The 22,058-nt window shown below is 43.4% G+C and overlaps 1 protein-coding gene across 3 annotated transcripts in view; it reads right to left on the bottom strand.

Annotated features, from left to right (window-relative positions):
* Positions 1-22,058, bottom strand: part of MTR (5-methyltetrahydrofolate-homocysteine methyltransferase) — a 134,241-nt gene that overhangs the window by 10,858 nt on the left and 101,325 nt on the right. For all 3 annotated transcript variants that reach the window (XM_010860114.1, XM_010860115.1, XM_010860116.1), the window contains 7 exons: positions 20,826-20,893; positions 20,115-20,235; positions 11,377-11,458; positions 6,821-6,919; positions 5,714-5,789; positions 2,378-2,533; positions 611-807 (listed from right to left, as the gene is read on the bottom strand). In XM_010860114.1, the coding sequence (XP_010858416.1) occupies positions 611-807; positions 2,378-2,533; positions 5,714-5,789; positions 6,821-6,919; positions 11,377-11,458; positions 20,115-20,235; positions 20,826-20,893 (799 nt within the window). The remainder of the gene's footprint in view (positions 1-610; positions 808-2,377; positions 2,534-5,713; positions 5,790-6,820; positions 6,920-11,376; positions 11,459-20,114; positions 20,236-20,825; positions 20,894-22,058) is intronic.

The raw sequence follows: 22,058 nt of genomic DNA, 5'->3' as shown, positions 1-22,058 counted from the left end.
TGCATGTTTAATGGCAGGGGCACAGAGACGGAGCCGTGTGCAGAACAGCCTGTTCTCTGACCCAGGAGGAGCCAGTGGTGTGAGGGTGTGGACAGGCTGGGCTCCCTCCAAGCTGTGGGGCTTAGCGTACTCTCCACTGGACCTTGTGTTCTCCTCTGCACATAGACACTGCCTGCCAACAAGCTGAGTGGAAATTAAACAAGATGCTCCATCAAGTGCCCTACTAAGCAGCTGGCCCCCAGTAGACATGCAGTGGAAGTCTGCTCCCACCTGTTTTCTCCTTGAGAAAGGGGGCCACCAGCCTGGTTTAACAACAGGCCTGGACCCAAACCGACATTCTTGAGCAAGTGAAAGTCCACCTGTGTGTGACCCCGAGGCAACAGCAGCGTTACTCCTCACCCATCCAATTTAACAGGAAACACCTCCCTCCTGCTGGTGCCTGAGGCCCAGCTTCCAAACCCGTGTTGCCCCATTCTCTCCATCACAAAGCCTCGGGCTCATGACTGCGATGGGTCATCTGGGGTGAGGGGGCGTGGAGCCAAGCTAACACAAAGCTCAGACTTATGCCAATCTTGTTTATCCGTTCCCGCTGGCAGCACGGCCTCCATACCTGCTGCCTGAGCCCGTAGAAGGTGGCTATGGGCTCGGAGGCCTGTGGCACTGCGCCTTCCGCGTACAGGTGGATATCATCCTGAATGCTCTGTGCTGGCCAGAACCCAACCACACCCCTGGCCTGGAGCTTCTTCTGACTGATCAGTGCCTGCAGCATATTTTGGGCATCATCATAGACCTTTTTGGCCTCTTCACCTATTAGGAAAATATAAGAATTCACTTAGAGATTCAATAACACCCACTAGAGAAAGCTTTTTAAAACTACTACTTGTCCCCAGTTTCCCTCCTTATTCCTCTCTTTTCCTCTCAAACATTTTAAGTCAGTATTTGCAGTCAGCACAGCCCCAGGTGCAGCAGCTGAGGGTTCAGCGGTTCTGCTAAGTACAGCTCCCAGACACAGTCGGCTCAACCAGCTCACACCACTCAGATTTTTCCATTTAACAAAAGGCAGGGCGCCAGCTCTCACTCCCTGCAGTAACGTGTCAGACAGAGTGACACAAAGCAGGCCAGATCCTCCCGTCACCGCGTTCCCTGTGCACACACAGCCCCCCTGACCTCGCCGTGACCCCCGGGTTCAGAACAGCCTGCAGAGTGGAGTGGGGTTCGGGTGCTGCAGGGATCCCACAGGCCTCGCCTGGCTACAGCAGTGCCAGCAGGGCCTCAGGGCTCACCAGGGCCTGGCCGGCCAGCTCTACTTTGGCCTCTCTACTGCTCCCTGTGATCACTCCTGAGCACTTCAGAACTAGAGCCCCTTTCTCACTACTGCACCCTGGGGAGCCTGAGAGCTGCTGTATCCCTGAATCCTAATATGAACCCCAGGGATCCCTCCAGGAAGGGGGCAAGGGGCGGTCTCTCAGGCTCCTCTCAGCCCTAACCCCACATGTCCAGCAGTCCACTCCTCATCTCGTTCTGAGCTGGCTGTTACTGAACCCTTTGAAGGGCTTAGCCTTCATGGGCTTAGATCCCATGTCTCTGAGGCAGGGCTGGAAGACAGAAGCAGATTATCTATCGACTGGCTTGTTGCCCCCAACCCTTGCTTCCACTGGGCACAATGGACTCCTTGCCATTCAAATCAGCCCAAATGCCCGTGCCTTCCCACTCGGTCTCCTCGGCCTGGAGTGTCCTTACTTCATCACCATCTCACATTCCCAGTCCCAGCCTCAGTAACTCCCACTTAATCTTCAAAGAGCAGTTCAAACCATCTCCTCCAGGAAGCCTTTCCTGATCTTCCAGTTTGAGCTTGAGCTCATCTCCCGGTGTGGTATCCACAGAGGCCTGGGCTTAGCCCTGAAGCAGAAGCCCGGTCTGTCATACGAGAATCACCCTCCACGGCTGCCCCAGCCAGCAGGTACCAGATGGCAGCCATGATATGTCTTCTATGCAGATCCCCAATGCCCAGCAAGTAATTGATGTCCACAAAGATTCAGTACAGAATGGGTAAGCGAAATGCCAAGTTTAGTCAATAAATAACAATGAACCCAACAGTTTAAAAACCATCAAAAGACTGAGCAGGTAAACAATATCCTATATCATATTGTAACAATGAACTCTAGGAATCTGCTGGAAGCCCAGGGGTTAGGACTCCATACTCCAAGGACCCAGGTACGATCCCTGGTCAGGACCCCACAAGCTTTGAGGTGCAGCCAAAACAAAAAACAAAAAACAAAACACTCCATCCAGCATAATCCAAACCTATTCTCATCCTCAAGGGCCCAAGACAATGTCTTGAATATCAGAGCAGGACGGAAGCACTTATGGTACTAACCTACAGTTTTGTCATCAAATATCTTGGGAAAGCCTCGGTTCGGGTATTTGCCCCGGAGCTGCCAGACGTCGAAGAAAGGCTTCCAATCAATGTAGTCCACCAGCTTCTGCAGGTCGTAGTCTTCAAAGACCCGAGTCCCGAGGAACATGGGCTTCACTGCAGGAAAGGAGTAGCCGTCAACCCTGATGATGCCAGGGCAGGCCTGTGGCTCAGCACCCTTTGTGCCCAGAGCCACCTATGAGAAGCCTTCCTGGCCTGCTCCATCCTGCTCTGTCAGCTCCCATGCCCTGCCTCCCTCCTGTCACCCAGAGGAGTTGTTTTACAAAGAGGGGAACTCGAAATTACTGTGGAGAAGGCCTAATTCTGCAGCACATCTTAAATAAAAGTCTTCTTCCCCTGCAGCTGATTGACTACATCACCCTTGGAAACTTCCCTCAACTCCTCCCCTCACCCTCGCCCAAGAAAAAGGCAGACTGGGCACACCTTCACTTGTACAGAGGAAGATAACACTAAAAGAAAATGCACAGGGGAAAAACACATAGAAGAAGCCACACCCATCAAGTTTTAAAACATGATCAATAATCTATATTGCCTACTCATACATATGGGCTTCCCTCATACTCAGTTGGTAAAGAATCTGCCTGCAATGCAAGAGACCCTGGTTTGATTCCTGGGTCGGGAAGATACACTGGAGGAGGGATGGGCTACCCACTCCAGTATTCCTGGTCCTCCCTGGTGGCTCAGCTGGTAAAGAATCCACCTGCAACGCGGGAGACCTGGGTTCGATCCCTGCATTGGGAAGATCCCCTGGAGAAGAGCAAGGCTACTAACTCCAGTATTCTGGCCTGGAGAATTCCATGCACTGCATAGTCCATGGGATTGCAAAGAGTTGGACACGACTGAGCAACTTTCACTTTCACATATACACGTGATCAAAGTCTAAGGAAATGCATGGAAGCCAGGCGTCAGGTTCAGGGCCCTGCCAGGGAGGCAGGGGCTCACAGGGATTTCCACTATGTATTGCTCTGTCTTTTTAAAATGGGCAGTAGGTTCCTTCTTAGGTGACTGGTAGGGGTACATGGATATTCAATACATTCTCCTTTGCACTGCCTTGTGAGGCTTAAGTGAAATACTGGTGAAGACTTCAGAGACAGACGGTGCCCCTGGGCTTCCTGGACACCACTGCTGCCCCCTGTGCCGCCAAGCCTGGGGGGGTCAGGCTGGGGTCCAAGGTCACTCTGCTGCCCGCTTCCCAGCCCTCACATCCTCAGTTTCCTGATCTGCAAACAGGGATCAGAGAACTTAAACTAAACCACCATGCTCTGGTGCTCAGTGATAACACAGGAAGTCTCAAGAGTGTTTTTCTCTCATTAGGTGGTATAAGTGAAAGGTCAAAGTACAGGAAAAGTATGCGCAGCTTCTTAATTTTGCCTAGAAATCTCTACCTTTTTATATCACTCATGGGAGCTTTTTCCCATGTGTTCCTGGTCATTTTTTTACTATACAGGACAATCCCTTCCTTCTAAGTATTTTATTCTGCGGATCTGTTTGGTAATTAAAAAGAAACTACAGCTGTTCTCCTGACTGAAGTGTCCTCTTGCTTGGAAAGACAGGGAAACACTGGTTCTGGGTGACTGAAGGGTGTTATTCTTGAATGAGCTTGTTGGTCAGAGCTGGAGGTTTGTTTGAGGTTTCTAGGTTTACCATCGAAGACCTAGAAAAGAAAAACCCTTCCTTTTCCTTTTATTGACTTCCTGAAAATATGCCAGGACTGGGCTGTCCTTGAGGGGCCCTGCAAGGGGGTTTGGAGAAGGCAATGGCACCCCACTTCAGTACTCTTGCCTGGAAAATCCCATGGACGGAGGAGCCTGGAAGGCTGCAGTCGCTGTCGGGATCGCTGAGGGTCAGACACGACTAAGCGACTTCACTTTCACTTTTTACTTTCATGCATTGGAGAAGGAAATGGCAACCCACTCCAGTGTTTTTGCCTGGAGAATCCCCGGGATGGAGGAGCCTGGTGGGCTGCCGTCTATGGGGTTGCACAGAGTCAGACACGACTGAAGTGACTTAGCAGCAGTAGCAGCAGCAAGGGGGTTAAACAGCTCTTGAAAACTGCCACCACTGACTCCTGGAACTGTGGACCTTGAGGGAACTATTTCTACTGAGATGTATTTTGGACATTTGACTTGACTAAAATAGATTTTCCCTTGTGATATTTTCCCAATTTCATAGCGAAAGCTGAAGACAAAATCATCAATTGGGCTGGTATAGTAATGCATATTTTTCAAAGGTTTACACATATTATCTTATTTTATTCTCACAACATTTCCATAAAGTAACTCCTTTCTTACATTTTAGAAATTGTCACACATGGAAGTAAGATGTTCAGGGCCACTCAGGGATTCAGAGACAGGAGCCAAGTTGGGATTAGAACCCGGGCCTCTTAATTCCCCATGTGCCTTCTTCACGCTAAACGCAGCTGGACTAAATCTAGAACCCAGCTCATCTACGTTTCCAGTTTAATACCCATCACTCTGCTGAGCATGTGCAGAACATGGATGAGATAAGGAATGGAAGCAGATGAGAGGTATTACCTTGGAAATATGGATTCAATTAATATAACCCCTGTTCACCCTGTCTCAGTTTTGCATTCATATCTCATGCCTCTCTGAACCTATCAAAATATCTTACACATTATAGTGAACACCTATGCAAGGCAAGAAAGGCTAGAAACCAGAAGGGAAAGAAACCAAATGAAAGAAATCATAAGAGGGAAGCGTCCGAGTGAGAATAAGAGTGAATAGAAACAGAAGAGCCTGCTTTGCTGCAATGTTTTAGTCTCTTCAACATGCAGGAATTTGCAATTTCAGACATTCCATGTCTGTACTTGGGCCGGCTGGGACCCAGGCCAAAGTGGTGACACTGCCATCCAGGCAGGTCTCTAGAATGGCTTCCAGATGAAGAAGGCCCACTCAGGCACAGCACAGAGGCAAGAGTACGGTTTAGAAGACACAGCAGAGATTGAATGTTAGTAACCTTTCCAGTTATCACTTGAAATTCCATTTCTTCAAATTAAAGTGGAGATAATAACACATTCATTTCAGGGTTGTGTCAAGGACTCAGAGCTGCTGCAGTTCAATCTCAGGACAGTGTTTGGTTCTCTATAAATGGCACCTATTGACTTTCACTTTCAATCATCATTGTCGTTCATCATCACTGCTGAACATAATTAAGAGTTTCCAGCTGCCTGTTTGATTCTGCTGACCTGGAAATGCAAACCTCTCTTCAGCTCAGAGCTATCACATGCGCTTTTCTCTAACCCACAGCCCAACAGACCTGGAGGAGGCTCTGACAGCCAGTCAATATGGAAACCATTTTCTCTAGCTTGCCTTAAGGTTAAGTATCTTCTCTCCTGTGAAAAAAGAAAAGTTATTCAGTCAGAGACTTAGATTTTCAGCTGCTATTATGAAAGTATGTCCAAGGAAGCTAGTAAATATATTTTACAAGAAAACAAAAATTCATACTCTAGAAAACTCTTCCTGTTACATCTAAAATGGCTTCACATCAGCACCAGAACAATAGAGAGTAAAGATGCAATCCACATCCAGTACACGTGGATACATAAATGCAAGGCAGACCTGCAGCCTTAACTGTAAGGTAAATAAGCGTGCGATGGGGCAGACTCCTGCCCGAACTTTACCTGAGGCTGGGGTTCACTGGGGCCACCAACTGCCCTGAGGCCCAGAAGGCAGAACCAAGAAACAGCCAACTGTGGGCAGATTAAGGAGTGGGCAAGCCTACCACAGTGTCTTGGTCCAGCCAACACCTCAGGAACGTATTCCTTTCTCACTGTTGGTCGTCACACTGCACTTACCGGGCCATCCCCAAAATGCATCCCCTATCCACAACACAAAGCCCAGTAAGCAGATAACCAGGAAGAAATATCCTGACAACCTCTAAAGCGTAATCATGCCTGATCTCCACAGATCCTGTGAAGCTCCTCTAGAGAAGGATAGTTCTCGAAACACTATTCTGCACAGAGAGTGTTGGATGATCAGGGAGAGAAGCTTACAAGGTTCCTAATGTCTTCATTCTCTTCCATTATTTCCTTAAGAATAAGGATCTGTGGGAGTCATTTAGGCACACTGTCTCAGTTCCTGTCTTGCTGCTGCCTCTGAGCTCATGTTTTATTCATTCTCATAACTCGGGTAGCAAACAGCACCCAACACCTACTGCTTACTCAATATATGTTTGGCAGAATAAATAAAATTAATTTTAATATAGCCAAAAATTATTGGGAACAGTAAAGAATGCTGATGTGAAGCAGAAAGTAGGACTTTCCTAAAATGATCCCAAACCTTCCCCTCTTCCAACAGCAAAATAAAGATAATAACTGTAGGATCGTTCTATTACCCAAACAAGAGGGGGGTTTTTGTTACTTACCTTGAGAGATTCATAATGGTCCTGTCTAATATCTTCATATTCTTCCAGGATCTCCTCAAAGTACTCATCTTTTAGATTCTCATCTAACAGTTGAGAACACTGGAAATGCAAGATCAAAATTCAGTAACCACAGAGCAGCGAAAGAAGATAAAACAGGCGTAACAATGGTCAGTCCTGAGGTCACAACCTTCAGGAAGCCTTCCCGTGTTAACGTCATTTCCTCCCTTTACCAATTATGCCAGTTTCTGCCTGGCTGTACAGTAAAGGGTTAACTCAGTAGGCTGGGGACGTTTCAGTGCTGCACATTCTAAAGAGAGGACAGTTCCTGTGAGATAAATACTAAGCCTCCAGTGATAAAGAGTGTCTTTGTCTACCTGGGGCCTTGGGCTACCCCAGATTGTTTATGCTAACAATGTGATTTATCGGGGGACTTGGCTTGTGCTCTGTCTGACCTCTGGAGCGGTTCAAGACTGAGTAACTAAGGTCAGTCAAGTGAGCAGGCCACACCTACGTGACTGGCTTCCAGTAAAAGCCCAAGGCACCCAGGCTCTGTTTAACATCCCTAGCTGGCAATGTTCCATTCATGCTATCACACATTATTAGCTGAAGTATCAAGCCCTGTCCATATGACTCCATAGGGAGAGACACCTGGAAGCTGGTGCCTGGCCTTTTCTCGATCTCACTCAATTTTAATCTGTATCCATTCATGGTAATAAACTGTGATTGTGAGTTTAATAGCATTTCTGAGTTCTGTGAGTCACTGAATAAATCACTGAAACTGAGGGGGTTCTGGGGATCCACAACACACTGGGTAGGCACCCTCTCTTCAGGGTTTCAAAGATACTCTGTTTCTCTCTCCATCACTGCACTTTTCACAGGCTTCCAGCATCTGTCTACGTGTCTACTTCCATCCTTACTGAATGTTTGCTGCCAGAATGAGGTTGATCTTCACAGTCAACCATGAACTTCTGCTAAAACAAGAAAGGAAACTGATTGGGAAATGTGAGGCTACTCAGTAAACTATAAAACAGATTCAGCCAAGAATATTTATGACTACGATTACCAAGGTGGTAGAAGAATCTCTTCCACCAAAGCTCAAAATATAATCACCAAGAAGAAAGACATGGTTGCCGCTAATCACATCAGTTCCAAAATCACAGCTCTGCCCTATCCCTGCATCCTCCGGCAGGATTTTCTAACACACAAACAGGCAGGGAAGTTCAATATCGTTATTGGAAAGGGAGGAAATTAGGCTGGATGACAACTACAGTGCCCATCAGCTTTAAATGTCTAGAATTCTATGTAAATTGCCAAAGTATCTCTAATAACAATCCAATGACCTATGAGTGAGTATAAGACCAAATCGCTTTATTAAGGAACAAAATCAGAAAAGGCCATTGTGATAAGCCTCAAACTAGGCCCCCAAATAGTATTCACATCAGTCTTACATGAGCCTCGCCTCAGTGGAGTTCTCCTTTAGGAAACTCAGTAGAGCTCACGAAAACAAGAAGGAATGCCTACTCCCGAGTCCCCAAAGTACATGCAGCCAACGCTTTGAAGATTTTAAAACATTGTTACATTCTGCTAGATTTTAAACTCTGGGAAAGTAAGCCTCGCTATTTCCAGAACTTGACAGCACCCAACAGGAACTACTGGGGAGATGGAAGGTGCTGCTTCCGTTGGCTGGCCCCTTCCACACCCCCCAGGGAACCCCTGCTCCCAGAGGTATGGTGACAAGCCCCTTCCTGCCCAGGCTGACTTGCTCAATGAGAACAAGTTCATGGTCAATTATATGGGTTGTTCCATAGGATCAATCACAAAATCAGAGTCAACTTGGGTTTTCATGCCAACCATCTGACACAGTACAGCTTTTCTTTTCCTCTTTTTCTTTCTCACAGCAAATTACAGCACAATGAGAGGGAATACACTGAAAATAAATTCTGGCATCTTGTTTTTTATTATAAAAAAAGAAAAAAGCAAGGAGGCATCCCCCAATCTAAATCTCCAACTATTAAGCAGTTACCATATTTTGGAATCTTTCAAATAAATACATGAGACAGTAGCCAGAGCATAAGCCTGTGTCGTACTCACTGCAGTGAGATCAAAAGACTAAACCAACTATCAATCTAAACAAATCAGCCTAAACAAACTCTACCAATGACTCCCAAGATGTGTCACCAGCAGTTACCCAACTGATTTATCATCAGGCTTATATCTGAGTGATTTCAAAGGTGGCTGTTCCTTTGTATATGAGAAGAACCAACCACAGTCGGCTGGACCACACAGTGAAGAACACAGATGCCCCTGCCTCCTCCTCTGCTGGCTTCCAGCTGGGCCCATGGTGCTTAAGCTCTTCAGGACAATGGAAGAGTGTCCTAGAGCTGGAATCAAGAGGCCAAGTGCTTCCCAGCTTTACACCCTGACCTGTAGGGGCTGTATCAGTCCTGTGTACTCAAATGGGTTCAACAGCCTGGTCTTCAAATGGGAAAGTCAGTCGTTCATTAGCATTTGAAAATAGCACTAGCCTTAAAGAGAGTTGCACTGGTTACTCAACCATGGACCTGAAATAAGCTCCTAGGAAATACAATCCAAATATAAGATATAAATAGTGTTTCAAAATTGAGTTGTAGAAATGTACTTTATTTGCACATTAGTCTATGTAAATTTCAAATTAAAAAACTGCAATTTTATGATTTCAGCCCAATTTAATTTTATCCTTAATAAAGGAGACTTATTAAACATTAACAAAACAAGTTTAACTAATGCAGCACAGAGTAAGGCCACCTGCGTTCCGATCCACACCTGCTACTTGAGGGATCTGTGGCCTCAAGAGTTACTAACCTCTTTGTTCCCGTATCCTCGACTCTAAAATGGGGATAATGAAAACATCTACTTCATGAGAATTAAATAAAAAGTCCATGTAAATTACTTAGTGCAGTGCTGGGCACACTATAAATGTTTAATAATGTTAGCGGTTACTGTACAGCTTTAATTCACAGGTCTGAAAGAATTCCTTTGGAAAATGGTTCGGGAAGTGTGGCGGCCCTCATCCAGGCTGCGGGATAGCGCATGGAGTGTCACAAATCACCAGGCCCTCAGTGACCTTCCTTGCCTGCAAATGTGAAGGCTGGACTAGACCGTGCTGTGTGTGCTCAGTTGCTTCCGTCACGTCCAACTCTTTGTGACTGTAGGACTACAGCCCACCAGGCTCCTCTGTCTATGGGCTTCTCCAGGCAGAATACTGGAGTGGGTAGCCATGCCCTTCTCCAGGGATTGAACCTAGGTTTCCTGCATTGCAGGCAGATTCTTTACCCACTGGGCCACCTGGGAATCCCTGCACTGGATTAGTGATGTTTAAATTGTGCTCGTTTGACGAGAAACAGGAGTGGGATGAGGGAGGGGAAGGGGTCAACCTTATTTGCCCACTGAGTTTCCAGAGAAGATGTCACTTGCAAAGGTTTCTGTGGCAAAAACATACTTGGAAACCACTGGATCACATGGTCACTCAGATTCCCAACAGCTATTACGTCCCATTAGTCAATGAATATAATGAAATACATAACAAGAGAAAATGTTAGGCTTCATGATAGAGAAAAGCAGGAAAAACCACTAAGGTAAGTTGTTTATTATGTTCACTAAACTCTGCGTTTTCAACATATATCTGTGAATGTTTTTCTGTCTTCAGGTAGGGTCAACTGGCCCATTTCAGTTTAAATGTTTTTCTATCTGGAAATGGGTTATTAAAAAAAAATTCTACATTCCTCTTACTCAACCATAATAAAGAATGAAATTTTCAGCAACATGGATGGACCTAGAGATTATCATACTAAGTGAAGTCAGAAAAAGACAAATATCAAATGATACCCTTACATGCAGAATCTAAAACAGAACCCAAATGAATGTATTTCGGAAACAAAAACAGAATCATGAACACAGAGGACAGACTGGCAGTTGCCAAGGGAGAGGGAATGGGGGAAGAGGTGGATTGGGAGGTTGGGATTACCAGATGTAAGCTTTGTATGTAGGATGGATAAACAACAAGGTCTCATTGTACAGAACAGGGAACTATATTCCATAATGGGGAAGAATATTAAAAAAAAAAAAGAATGTATAAATATGTGTGACTTGATCACTTTGCTGTATGGCAGAAATTAACATAACATTGTAAATCAAGTATACTTCAATTAAAAAAACTGATAAATTCTACATTCCATTAGGTAGAGTAAAGAAAGTGCCCACTCATATTTGTAAATATTTGTAAATGACTGAAATCCCCCTCTGGGTTGGTGTCCTGGCATCATTGCTCTGCTGCTCAGACCAGCACTGCTGATGCTGGCTCAGGAAGAAGTCCCTGAAAGCACAGGACACACTGACCCACCCTCCTCCAGCAATGCAGATACCTGCAGTGACCCTACCACAAGCCCTAGGATAGTCTGACAATTTTTTAGTAGAATAGGACAAAAATAAACAGAAGATCTTGAGCAATACCCTTAACTCTCAATGCTCTCTGTTTTCTCGTTACAACAGATCCACAGTAACATGAGGCCCACACTTACCACCACCACGCTCTTGGATGCATCCAGGACGTGGATCACGGGCGCACTGTATCTTGGGGCTATTTTAACTGCTGTGTGGGTTCTGAAAAGAGGGTCAGGGAGAAAAGCACATCCATCAGGGCTGACAGTTGCTACACAACTCCTGTTCAGAACCACTAGAGATAATGTGTTTCTACAGTGCTTTCCAGAGAAAAATTTCACAGTACTTATAAATAAATATTGAACATCCTTTGAAAAGCGAGAATGACCTTCTCCCCACCCTAACATGGGGAAGCCAAGGGGAAAAGACATGGATTTTTGGCCCAGGCAACAAAGACATCTAGGATCAAAAGAGGACAATGTCCTCAGCTCTCTGCCAATGGGATCATACCTGTGACCTCACACTCATTAGCAGCCTGTCTGAACTAAGGGAGCAGACTGGCCTGGTGACTGCACTTTGCTGTCATAAAGGTCAAAGTGGAGTTTTTTTCCTGCAGATGAACTGGGCCACCAGCCAGAGACCCTGGAGAAGCAGACAGTGGCAGGGGACATGGGATACCACTCCCCAGCTGCTGCTCCCCGCCTCCCACCAGGAGACACCAACACTCCTCCAACCCAAGCCCACCTTCTACTTGTCGGAAGGAAACTCGGACCTAAATAAATTCAACACACAGTAATAGAGAGAGGTCAAAGCAACAAGATTTTATCCTAACACTGGCTCAACCCCCAATTTCTTTTGCCAAACCTGAAAATGTCAGTTCTGAGGAAGAAACACTCTTTAATGCTTAAAATTACCTGATTTTACCAACAAATTGCCCTCTGATTGCTGAATGTTTATAACAATAGCACAGGCTACATATCTGCTATTTTAGTATAGAGCATAACATATTAGTGAGAACTGAAGATATATATACATCCTTCCTTACTGCATGTGGTTAATCTAGGGCCCTGAGGCTGGGACAGAAGTGCAGACTTTGCCACAATTCCATGCACAAGGGTGATAACCATAGTTCCCACTCCCACTAAACGGACAGTGTTTCCAGTCTTCTCTCCTCCTCCTTTCCCCCTTAAAGCAGCAGCAGCTTTCCCCAAGTCACATACTTTCATATTCTTTCTCCTCAACTAAAATACATTCCCATTTGGAAAGATGTCCAGAATGTGCTATTTTATGGGGAAAAACTAAACTAGCAAAAACAGTGTGTTTAATAGAATTTTATTTAAAAAATAAACAAAATACTACCACCCTCAACCTGCCCCAACCAACCAACCTTAAAGTGTCTGTATAATAGAAAAAGCAAAGACAGATACCAAAATGTCAGCATTGGTTACCTGGAGATTAGAACTGGGACTGAATCTGGGAAGGAAGAGACAAAAGTTTACTTTCTGAATTGTTTGACATGTTCTAATAAGTGTGAATTGCTGAGGCAATTTTTGAAAACAAGCAAAAAAAAAAATTAAAGGTGTAATATCTGAGTGTGTTTTTAATAGGCTTCTAAGGAAAGACTCTAAAAACTCATTCACAATGAGACAGACAAAACCTCTAACATTTCACCAGTCCCCTTTCTCAGCATATTTCCCTACAGAAATAGAAAGCAAAGGATGAAAGCCATAAGCCACAGAACTGGGCTGTAAGATGGAAGTTCAGCCCTAGACCAGCTAGGACAGAAGGAGCCTTCTGAACTGGGAGGCTGGAGTGGCCACTGGCAGGGGGCACTGCACCGCAGCCCTGGAGCAGCCTAACGAACGCCACGGACTCCTCATGACCATCTGTGCCTACTGTGTGCTTGGAGACCAAAGATTCTGAAGTTATCCTGGGTAGTCTATGAGGCGGGGAAGATTTTCAAACAGGAAGAAAAGTTATAAAGAAGGAGTTGCTTCTAGCTTCAAAACAGAACACAAGTCAAGACTCTGTATGTTTCCTCTTCCTCAGAGGCTTAAACACACAAATATACCTATGTTCTTTTCCTCCACGAAGCTCCCCCAGGAAGCAATAGTTTAGGCCCGATGTGATTTCAGTGACATTTCTTTTAAAGCTAGTTGGTAAAAACTGAAATGTTTAAATCAACATAATTGATATTTAGTATGTATCCAAGGTTTCTCAGTGCAATTCTGGTCATTGTCTATTTGATGGTCTGGAAAAGGGCGCTGAGAAGAAATGGATGGATTTCATGATTTAAAAAAACAAAACAAATCAAAGTGCTCCTTTCCAACATAAAAACTGCCCAAGATGGATGAGTACAGGCATGAAGTTTGAGTTTGTCCAGCTATCAACAATAAATGCTGGAGAGGGTGTGGAGAAAAGGGAACCCTCTTACACTGTTGGTGGGAATGCAAACTAGTACAGCCACTATGGAGAACAGTGTGGACATTCCTCAAAAAACTGTAAATAAAACTGCCATACAACCCAGCAATCCCACTGCTGGGCATACACACCAAGGAAACCAAAATTAAAAGAGACACGTGTACCTCAATGTTCATCGCAGCACTGTTTACAAGAGCCAGGACATGGAAGCAACCTAGATGTCCATCAGCAGACGAATGGATAAGAAAGCTGTGGTACATATACACAATGGAATATTACTCAGCTATTAAAAAGAACACATTTGAATCAGTTCTAATGAGATGGATGAAACTGGAGCCTATTATACAGAGTGAAGTAAGTCAGAAAGAAAAACACTAATACAGTATACTAACACATATATATGGAATTTAGAAAGATGGTAACGATGACCCTACATACAAGACAGCAAAAGAGACACAGATGTAAACAAGAGACTTTTGGACTTTGTGGGAGAAGGCGAGGGTGGGATGCTTTGAGAAAACAGCACTGAAACATATATATTACCATATGTGAAATACATCACCAGTCCGAGTTCAAGGCATGAAACAGGGCACTCAAAGCCGGTGCACTGGGACAACTCTGAGGGATGGGATGAGGAGGGAGGTGGGAGGGGGTTCAGGGTGGGGGACACATGTACACCCATGGCTGATTCATGTCAATGTATGGCAAAAACCACCACAATATTGTAAAGTAATTAGCCTCCAATTAAAATAAATTAATTTTTTAAAAAAAGAGTACTTCTGGTTTGACATTAATTCCACTTTTTTCTAAGCTTCCATTTATGCGAACTTCTCCAGGTGGAAGAATACTTCTTTCTGAAGTCTGAAAAAATGCAAAACACTGGAATCTCTTCTCTCCTTCCTACATACCCAGAGCAAAGGGGTAGAGGCTGAGGCTGAATCTCAAATGCATCTCTGCTAAATCACTAGTCAACATCTAGGATTTAATTAGTCACCTCCCATAGTGACCAACTAACCACGGCAGTGTCGTCCCTAGCCCAAGGTCTCCCACCTTGCCACCAGTGTGGATTAGGCCTCATCCATGCTAAGTGGTTAGGTGTCGAATATGGAGGTCTTCCCTGAGCCTGTGGAACTGCTGGCACCAAGTCACCCCCAGCTTCAGGCTGGAGCTGATCTAAGAGGGCATAAGAAGAAATTCTTTCACATTCTGAAAAAGAACACATACTCCAAGCATCTATTTCATGTCCTACCCTATCCCAGAATTAGTATTTTACATAAATGCAGAGTGACCAAAACTTAAAATGTGATGAGAAAAATGAAAGAAAATGGAAAATAAATCTCAGGAAAATTAAGACAGAATCAAGAGTGAGATTAGCATATAAAATTCATTCCATGAAATCCTATACAGAGGAAAATATTATCAGTTATGTGATTCAGCACCATACTTTGGAGCAATTTAAAAAAACAAAACAAAACTCAGAAAATTACCTCCCGCTTTGAGCAATGTGACTTCCTGTTGAATTCTCCAAGTTAAATTACATAAAAGATAATTGAAAAAGACATTTTGCAGCTATTGGCTTTAAACCAGTTAAAAAATTGAGAGCTAAATGCCAGACTTTTGCCCTTGAGAAGTTCTGTAGCTAAAAGGGCCAGATTTCTATTAAAGTCATTTCTAGTTTGTGATACAAGATCATCTGTATTACAGACAGGACACTGCTCAGTTTTCTATTCTCTTATTGCTACAGGTTTAAAAGGGCCACTCCAAGCACATTTCTACTCACAAATGATCCCAGATCTGTATAAGCCTTTCAGCCTCTCCAGGGATCCATCCTCAAGCCTCATTTTGAGTGTCTGGGGGAACAGTTCTAATTCTCTCATGCTACCTACTGCAGGCCCCTGAAGTCTGGGAAAGCCATACTGCTATTCCCCTCAGAAATCTGCTTTCACGAGAACTTGGAAGTCCTGAGCCTCCATCTGCTCAAAAAGGAGTTAGTAAAGGAAAGAACTGGGCCACTGCTAAGCCCTCCCTTGACAGGTCTGTAGGAGGTGATGATAAGGGTTCTCAGATGGGTTCTGAGACATTCCAACTCCTGAATGCGTTCTAGCAAAGCTGACTTTCCTGGGGCAGATGGCTTCTTACACAGATGCGAAAAGCACTAACCATAAAGGAAGAGATCCATAGATCAGACTTCATGAACATGAAGAACATCTGTTACCCCAAATACCACTAAGAAAATAAAAAGTAAGCCATATTGGAAGAATCTGTTGCCATTTCTCTCTCTCTCTTTCTCTCTCTCTCGATTTGATCCCTGGGTCAGGAAGAACCCTTAGAAAACGGAATGGCTACCCACTCCAGTATTCTTGCCTGGAGAATTCCGTGGACAGAGGAGCCTGGCAGGCTACAGTCGATGGGGTTGCAGAGAGTCAGACACCACTGACAGACTAACACTTTCTGAGAAATAGCTGCATCCAATGTGAATAAAGAATGCATACAAATTAGTAAGAAAAATGGTAAAATACCTAATTTAAAAAGAAAAAATTCAAAAAGCATATCCTGTCAATATACATATGAAAATGTACTGAACATCATTAGTCAGCAGAGAAATATAAATGAAGATCTTATTAAGATATTATTGCATACATACTAAAATGGCAAACACTGAAAAAGGTGTAGAATAACTCGAAACCTCATAATTGCTGGTGGGAGTATAAATTAGTACAATCACTTTGGAAAAAGACCCTGCAATAAATATCTAATGCAGATGTTGTTGCCATATAGTCACTAAGTTGTGTCTGACTTTTGTGACCCTGTGAACTACAGTACACTAGGCTCCTCTGTCCATGGAATGCAGATGACCATATGTATGTTCTGTGACCCAGCAAGTCTGCTTCAGGGAAGATACACATTTATAGCAGCATTCCATGTTAACAGTCCCAAACTGGAAAAACCCAAATGCCCACGACAGTAGCATGGATAAATAAACTAGAGGGCATTATACAATTCAATATTTTACCACAAAGAGAAAAAAAAAAAACACACCAAAAACCCCCAACTACTTTAACAATGAGTTTGGGGCTTAAAGACATAATGTTGAGCTGGACACAGAAGAATATACACAGTAGATGGAGTATAAGTAGTATCAGTGGAATCCACTCATACAAAGCGGCAGTGCAGGCACAGCTGGAGAAAGAGATGGCTACCTGCAGGCACGACTACTGGCTTTTATTTTGTAAATAATTTTTCAGAAACTGTAACAGGCAAGGAAGAGAAGAGAACCAAAAAACTCATCGAAAAACAGAATATTGGAGTTAAAGAGACCTGGGAGATCATGGGAACCAGATGTCTGTCTCCTGGGAGGAACCTTCAGTTTTCCAGATGAAAAGAACAGATATTCTGTAAGAGCATGAAGACTGTTGGTCATTACCGATCTAATTGATTACTTGGTATACCAGGTTATAACTGTTAAGAGTCATTTATGGCTAATGTTGCCAATGATGTATCTTGAGAGGCTAGTCATGTTACTTCCGATTATTTTTTAAGGAACCTCTTTAATCTGTGGCTCTTACTTGGTGAGAGATATAATAGAATTAACTACTGGTAATGTTCCAACTTGGGCTTTTCTGGTGGCTCAGTGGCAAAGAAGCTGCCTGCCAATGCAGGAGACACAAGAGACGAGAGTTTGATCCCTGGGTCAGGAAAATCACCTGGAGAAGAAAATGGAGCCCACTGCAGTATTCTTGCCTTGGAAAACCCACGGACAGAGAGACCCGGCAGACTGCAGTCCGTGGGGTGACAAAGGGGCTGCACACAGCTTAGAGACTAAGCAACAACAAGGCTCCAGCTTGAAGAGGCAGCAGGATGTGGTTTCCTGATGTTGAACTTCCAAGTGTAGAGTCCCCATAAAATCTTTCTTATTTGCAAACTAGCATCACATTCACATAACTCATAATGCATTTCATTACATCTGCTCATTTAAATATTTCTTTATTCCTATTTTATAACCATGATTTTAAAAGGTCTTTCATGTTGACAGTAATCTATAGATTCTCTTACCATTCTCTTTACTAAGCTAATGACTATTCCCACTATAATCATTCAATTACCCAAACTATGCTCATTGAAATCCCAGTTATTGATGGATAGAAATATTCCTGGAGAACAATCTGTCACATAATCCTAGTAGGTTAAGTTCTTCATGGAAAAACAAAGCCAGTTTTCTAACGTGGGCAATAACAGCCACACTATTGAGTTCTCCAAGTATGAAAAGGAATTAGTGGAGATAGAACACTGTAACCACTCATGAAAATGTTCTATTCAGATTATAAGTAGGAGGATGGTCAATTTTATGTGCCAATTTGGCAAGGCAACGGTACCCAGTTTTTGGTCAAACAACAATCTAGATGTTTCTGTGAGGATATTTTTCAGATGTGATTAACATTTACATCAGTAGTCTCTGAGTAAAGCAGATTGCCCTCCATAATATGGGTAGGCCTCATCTAATCAATTGAAGACCTTAAGAGAAGGCTGTATATTGTCACCCTCTTTATTTAACTTATATGCAGAGTACATCATGTGAAATGCTGGGCTGGATGAAGCACAAGGTGGAATCAAGATTGCCAGGAAGAATATCAATAACCTCAGATATGCACCCTTATGGAAGAAAGCGAAGAGGAACTAAAGAGCCTCTTGATGAAGGTGGAAGAGGAGAGTGAAAAGCTAGCTTAAAACTCAACATCCAAAAAACTAAGATCAGGGCATCTCGTCCCATCACTTCATGGCAAATAGATGGGGAAACAATAGAAACAGTAAAAGACTTTATTTTCTTGGGCTCCAAAATCACTGCAGACAATGACTGTGGCCATAAAATTAAAGGACGCTTGCTCCTTGGAAGAAAAGTTATGACCAACCTAGACAGCATGTTAAAAAGTAGAGACATTACTTTGCCGACAAAAGTCTGTACAGTCAAAGCTTTCCAATAGTGATGTATGGATGTGAGAGTTGGACCATAAAGGCTGAGCACCAAAGAATCAATGCTTTCAAACTGTGGTATTGAAGGCGGCTCTTTAGAGTCCCTTGGACTGCAAGGAGATCAAAACAGTCCATCCTATAGGAAATCAGTCCTGAATACTCACTGGAAGGACTGAAGCTCCAGTATGTCGGTCACCTGATGTGAAGAGCCGACTCACTGGTAAAGACCCTGATGCTGGGAAAGATTGAAGGCAGGAGGAGAAGGGGACGACAGAGAATGAGATGGTTGGATGGCATCACCAACTCAATGGACATGAGTTTGCGCAATCTCCGGGAGATGTAATGGACAGGGAAGCGTGGTGTGCTGCAGTCCGTGGGGTCACAATCAGATACGACTGAGCAATTGAGCAACAACAACAAAGAGAAAAGACTGGGGTTCCCAGAGGAAGAAGGCCTTCTGCCTCCAGACTGCCTTTGGACTCAAGATTCAACAGCAACTCTTGCCAGGCCTCCAGTATGGCCACCTTCTCTGCAGATTTCAGACGTTCTTGCTTCCAGAATCACATGAGACAGTTCCTAAAATCAATTTCTCCCTGTCCCACTCCCCTCATGCCCCATGTACAGACACACATCCTGTTTGGAGATTCCTAACTACTACAAGTGGCTTAACATACAGTTGTTTCTCGTGTGAAAGGAACTCTGAATAGCTTTGGCCTGGCCATCTACTGTATTTTGTATCAGAAACAAACTGCATGCTTGTGCGTCCATGGGGACCAATGCTCTATCTGGGCACTGCTCCCTGCCAAAGTGAGCTATATGGGGCATAAGGAATGTGTCATAAAAATTCTACCTCTAATTAACATACCTCTCACCAACTATCATTATGATCATGACCCCATGATCTGACAAAATGAACAATGATCATGTGACCAAATTTGAACTTTCTCTTCTTTAAATTATTTGACCCAAAGGTTCCCAAAAGGTCTCCTTTTCAGAAACAACTTCCCAAAGTGATCCTCTGATTCATTTTCTCTCAGTCAGCTTTCTATCTCAACTATTACAAGGTCAGAGTTTCTTCAATAGAGCTTGTAATTACTCAGACACCTGCTTCAAGACAGAGAGTGGGCTAAAATTCAAGCAATGCCTTTGTGCTAAAACACACATCTTCACTCAGTCTGATTGCAGGAAGTATAAGTGTTCATTAGAAGCCTCAGGAACTGAACAGGAGGTGAGAGGATTAAGGGAAAGAGGATTACAGGCCAAAGGAATCCAGAAACAGGTGTGGGGGTGGCATTGATGGAGGAGTTTCCTGCAGCAGGCCCCCAAATTATTTTGGCTCTTGAGGTACGAAGACTGGAAAGTTCGTGTATTTATATAACACAGAGCCAAGGTACTACGCGTAGGAAAAACCTCAGGTTTTATCACTGTTTTTAAACACTAGCATCTATGAAAATTTCAGTGAGGCAACAAGCTCATTAGCATGACTCACCTGGAAGTGGTAGCTCCTCCGATCAACAATGGGATCTTTATAGCTAGTCTCTCCATTTCCTTAGCGACAAAAATCATTTCATCCAGGGAAGGAGTGATGAGTCCTGACAGGCCAATTATATCTATTATTTAAAAAAAGGAAAAAAAGAACAATGACAAGGAGGATGGGAGAAAAAGAGTAAAGGTATGAAGACTCATTTTCAAAACTCTGTAATAAAGACCACAAGCCAGAAGATAAATTCCCAATTTCTATTAATAATTTTGAGACTTCTTTTCTGACTGGGGGTTTTCAATTTATTGTTTGCTTTTGGTAGTAAATATGATTTGCAACTTCAAGTTGCAATAATCTGCTTGCCACTGTTTCAGGAAAAGCCACGAAACTGTTAGTTCATGATTTCCCAGATGGGATATGCCACAGTGTCAGAAGAAATATAAGAACAAATACACACAGAGAAAAATAAAATCTAATACAAATTGTTCTGAGAAGCCTGTCCCATACCCCTTCCTCAGAACTATAAAGGAGCTTCACGGTTACCTATTCACCCCTTTAGTCCCCGTTATAAATGGAAATGACAGAACCCTCCAGGCTGGAGCTATCACTTGAGTGTCTGCATGTCCCAGTAACCTCCATGGGCGGGGGCATCACCCTTTGCCGACGGACACTGGGAGAATACAATTTACTGAAATGCCCAGGAACCCAGTTGCATAGTACCTGCTTTGTGGTCTAGAGCAGCCTTCAGTATCTTGTCACATGGAGTCATGACTCCTAAATCAATAACTCTGGGGTACAGAAATGAGATGTGAGATAATTAATGAGATCCCATTAATTATCAAAAAAGCTAAAGGAACATTTTTATTTAGCCATTAAACACCGCTCTCATGTAAACTGGAATCACACTGAAAAGCTCACCAAACATTGACAACCGACTCAGTGATGACTGCCATTGATTAGGAACTGACCCTGGGCAGGGGCTACACTAAGCTTTTTCAAAGACCTTCGCTGACACAATCCACAGAGCATGTAATTCACCCGTTTAAGGTAGCTTTTGGTAGAGGACATTATTTTCTAAGCTCTGGTAAAATGTATATAATACATAATGTGCCACTTTAACCATTTTTAAGTGTAGAGTTGAGGGTCACTAGTTAGTTGCAATGTTGTGTAACCATCACTACTATTTAATTTCAAAACTCTCTCATTGCCCCAAACAGAAACTCTATAATCCCTCAGCAACAAGTAACCTTTACTTTGCCTTCCATCTCTATGAATTTGCCTTGTCTGGATATTTCTACAAGCGGAATCATACATCATTTGTCTTTATGGGTCTGGCTAATTTCACTTAGCCTAACATCTTTAGGGTTCCACCCCCACTGTAGCCTAAGTCAGAACTTCATTCCTTTTTAAGGCTGAATAATATTTCATTGTATGAATGTGCCAGATGTTTATTCATTCATCTGTCAATGGACACCTGGGATATTTCCACTATGCTAAGCCTTCTATATAAACAATCTTGTTTAACCCTCACAGGAACTGTACGTGGAAGCACAATCATGGGGTCTGTGTCTTTTTCTTGGGGTGGGGGGGGTTGTTTTCATATATTTATTTCATGTATTTATCCAAATATATACATGGGATGGACTGTTATAAATGGGATTATTGCACTAAACAATATAAATATTTTTATGATGTTTGATTCCTATTTTAAATTTGATTTTGAGGTAGGTTTTACCAAAGAATACTTTTTCTTTAATTCTTGAAAACATGATTTTTACATTTTTAATAAAGAAGGGTCCAGAAAAGCATGTGCCAGGAAGTTAAGCATTTTGTCCAGCCAGACAACTCACTAGTAGCAGAGCTGGGATCTGAACCAGGATCTGACACGAAAACGCGTCTTCTTAGCCATGGAGGCCAATAAAGACGTTAGAGAAGTTCACTCCCTCAATATCT

The sequence above is a fragment of the Bison bison genome, unplaced genomic scaffold (genome assembly GCF_000754665.1).
Source record: "Bison bison bison isolate TAMUID 2011002044 unplaced genomic scaffold, Bison_UMD1.0 scf7180017864462, whole genome shotgun sequence".
Lineage (NCBI taxonomy): Eukaryota > Metazoa > Chordata > Mammalia > Artiodactyla > Bovidae > Bison > Bison bison.
Note: the sequence above shows the minus strand (reverse complement) of the source record. Positions and strands in the feature narration are given on the sequence as shown.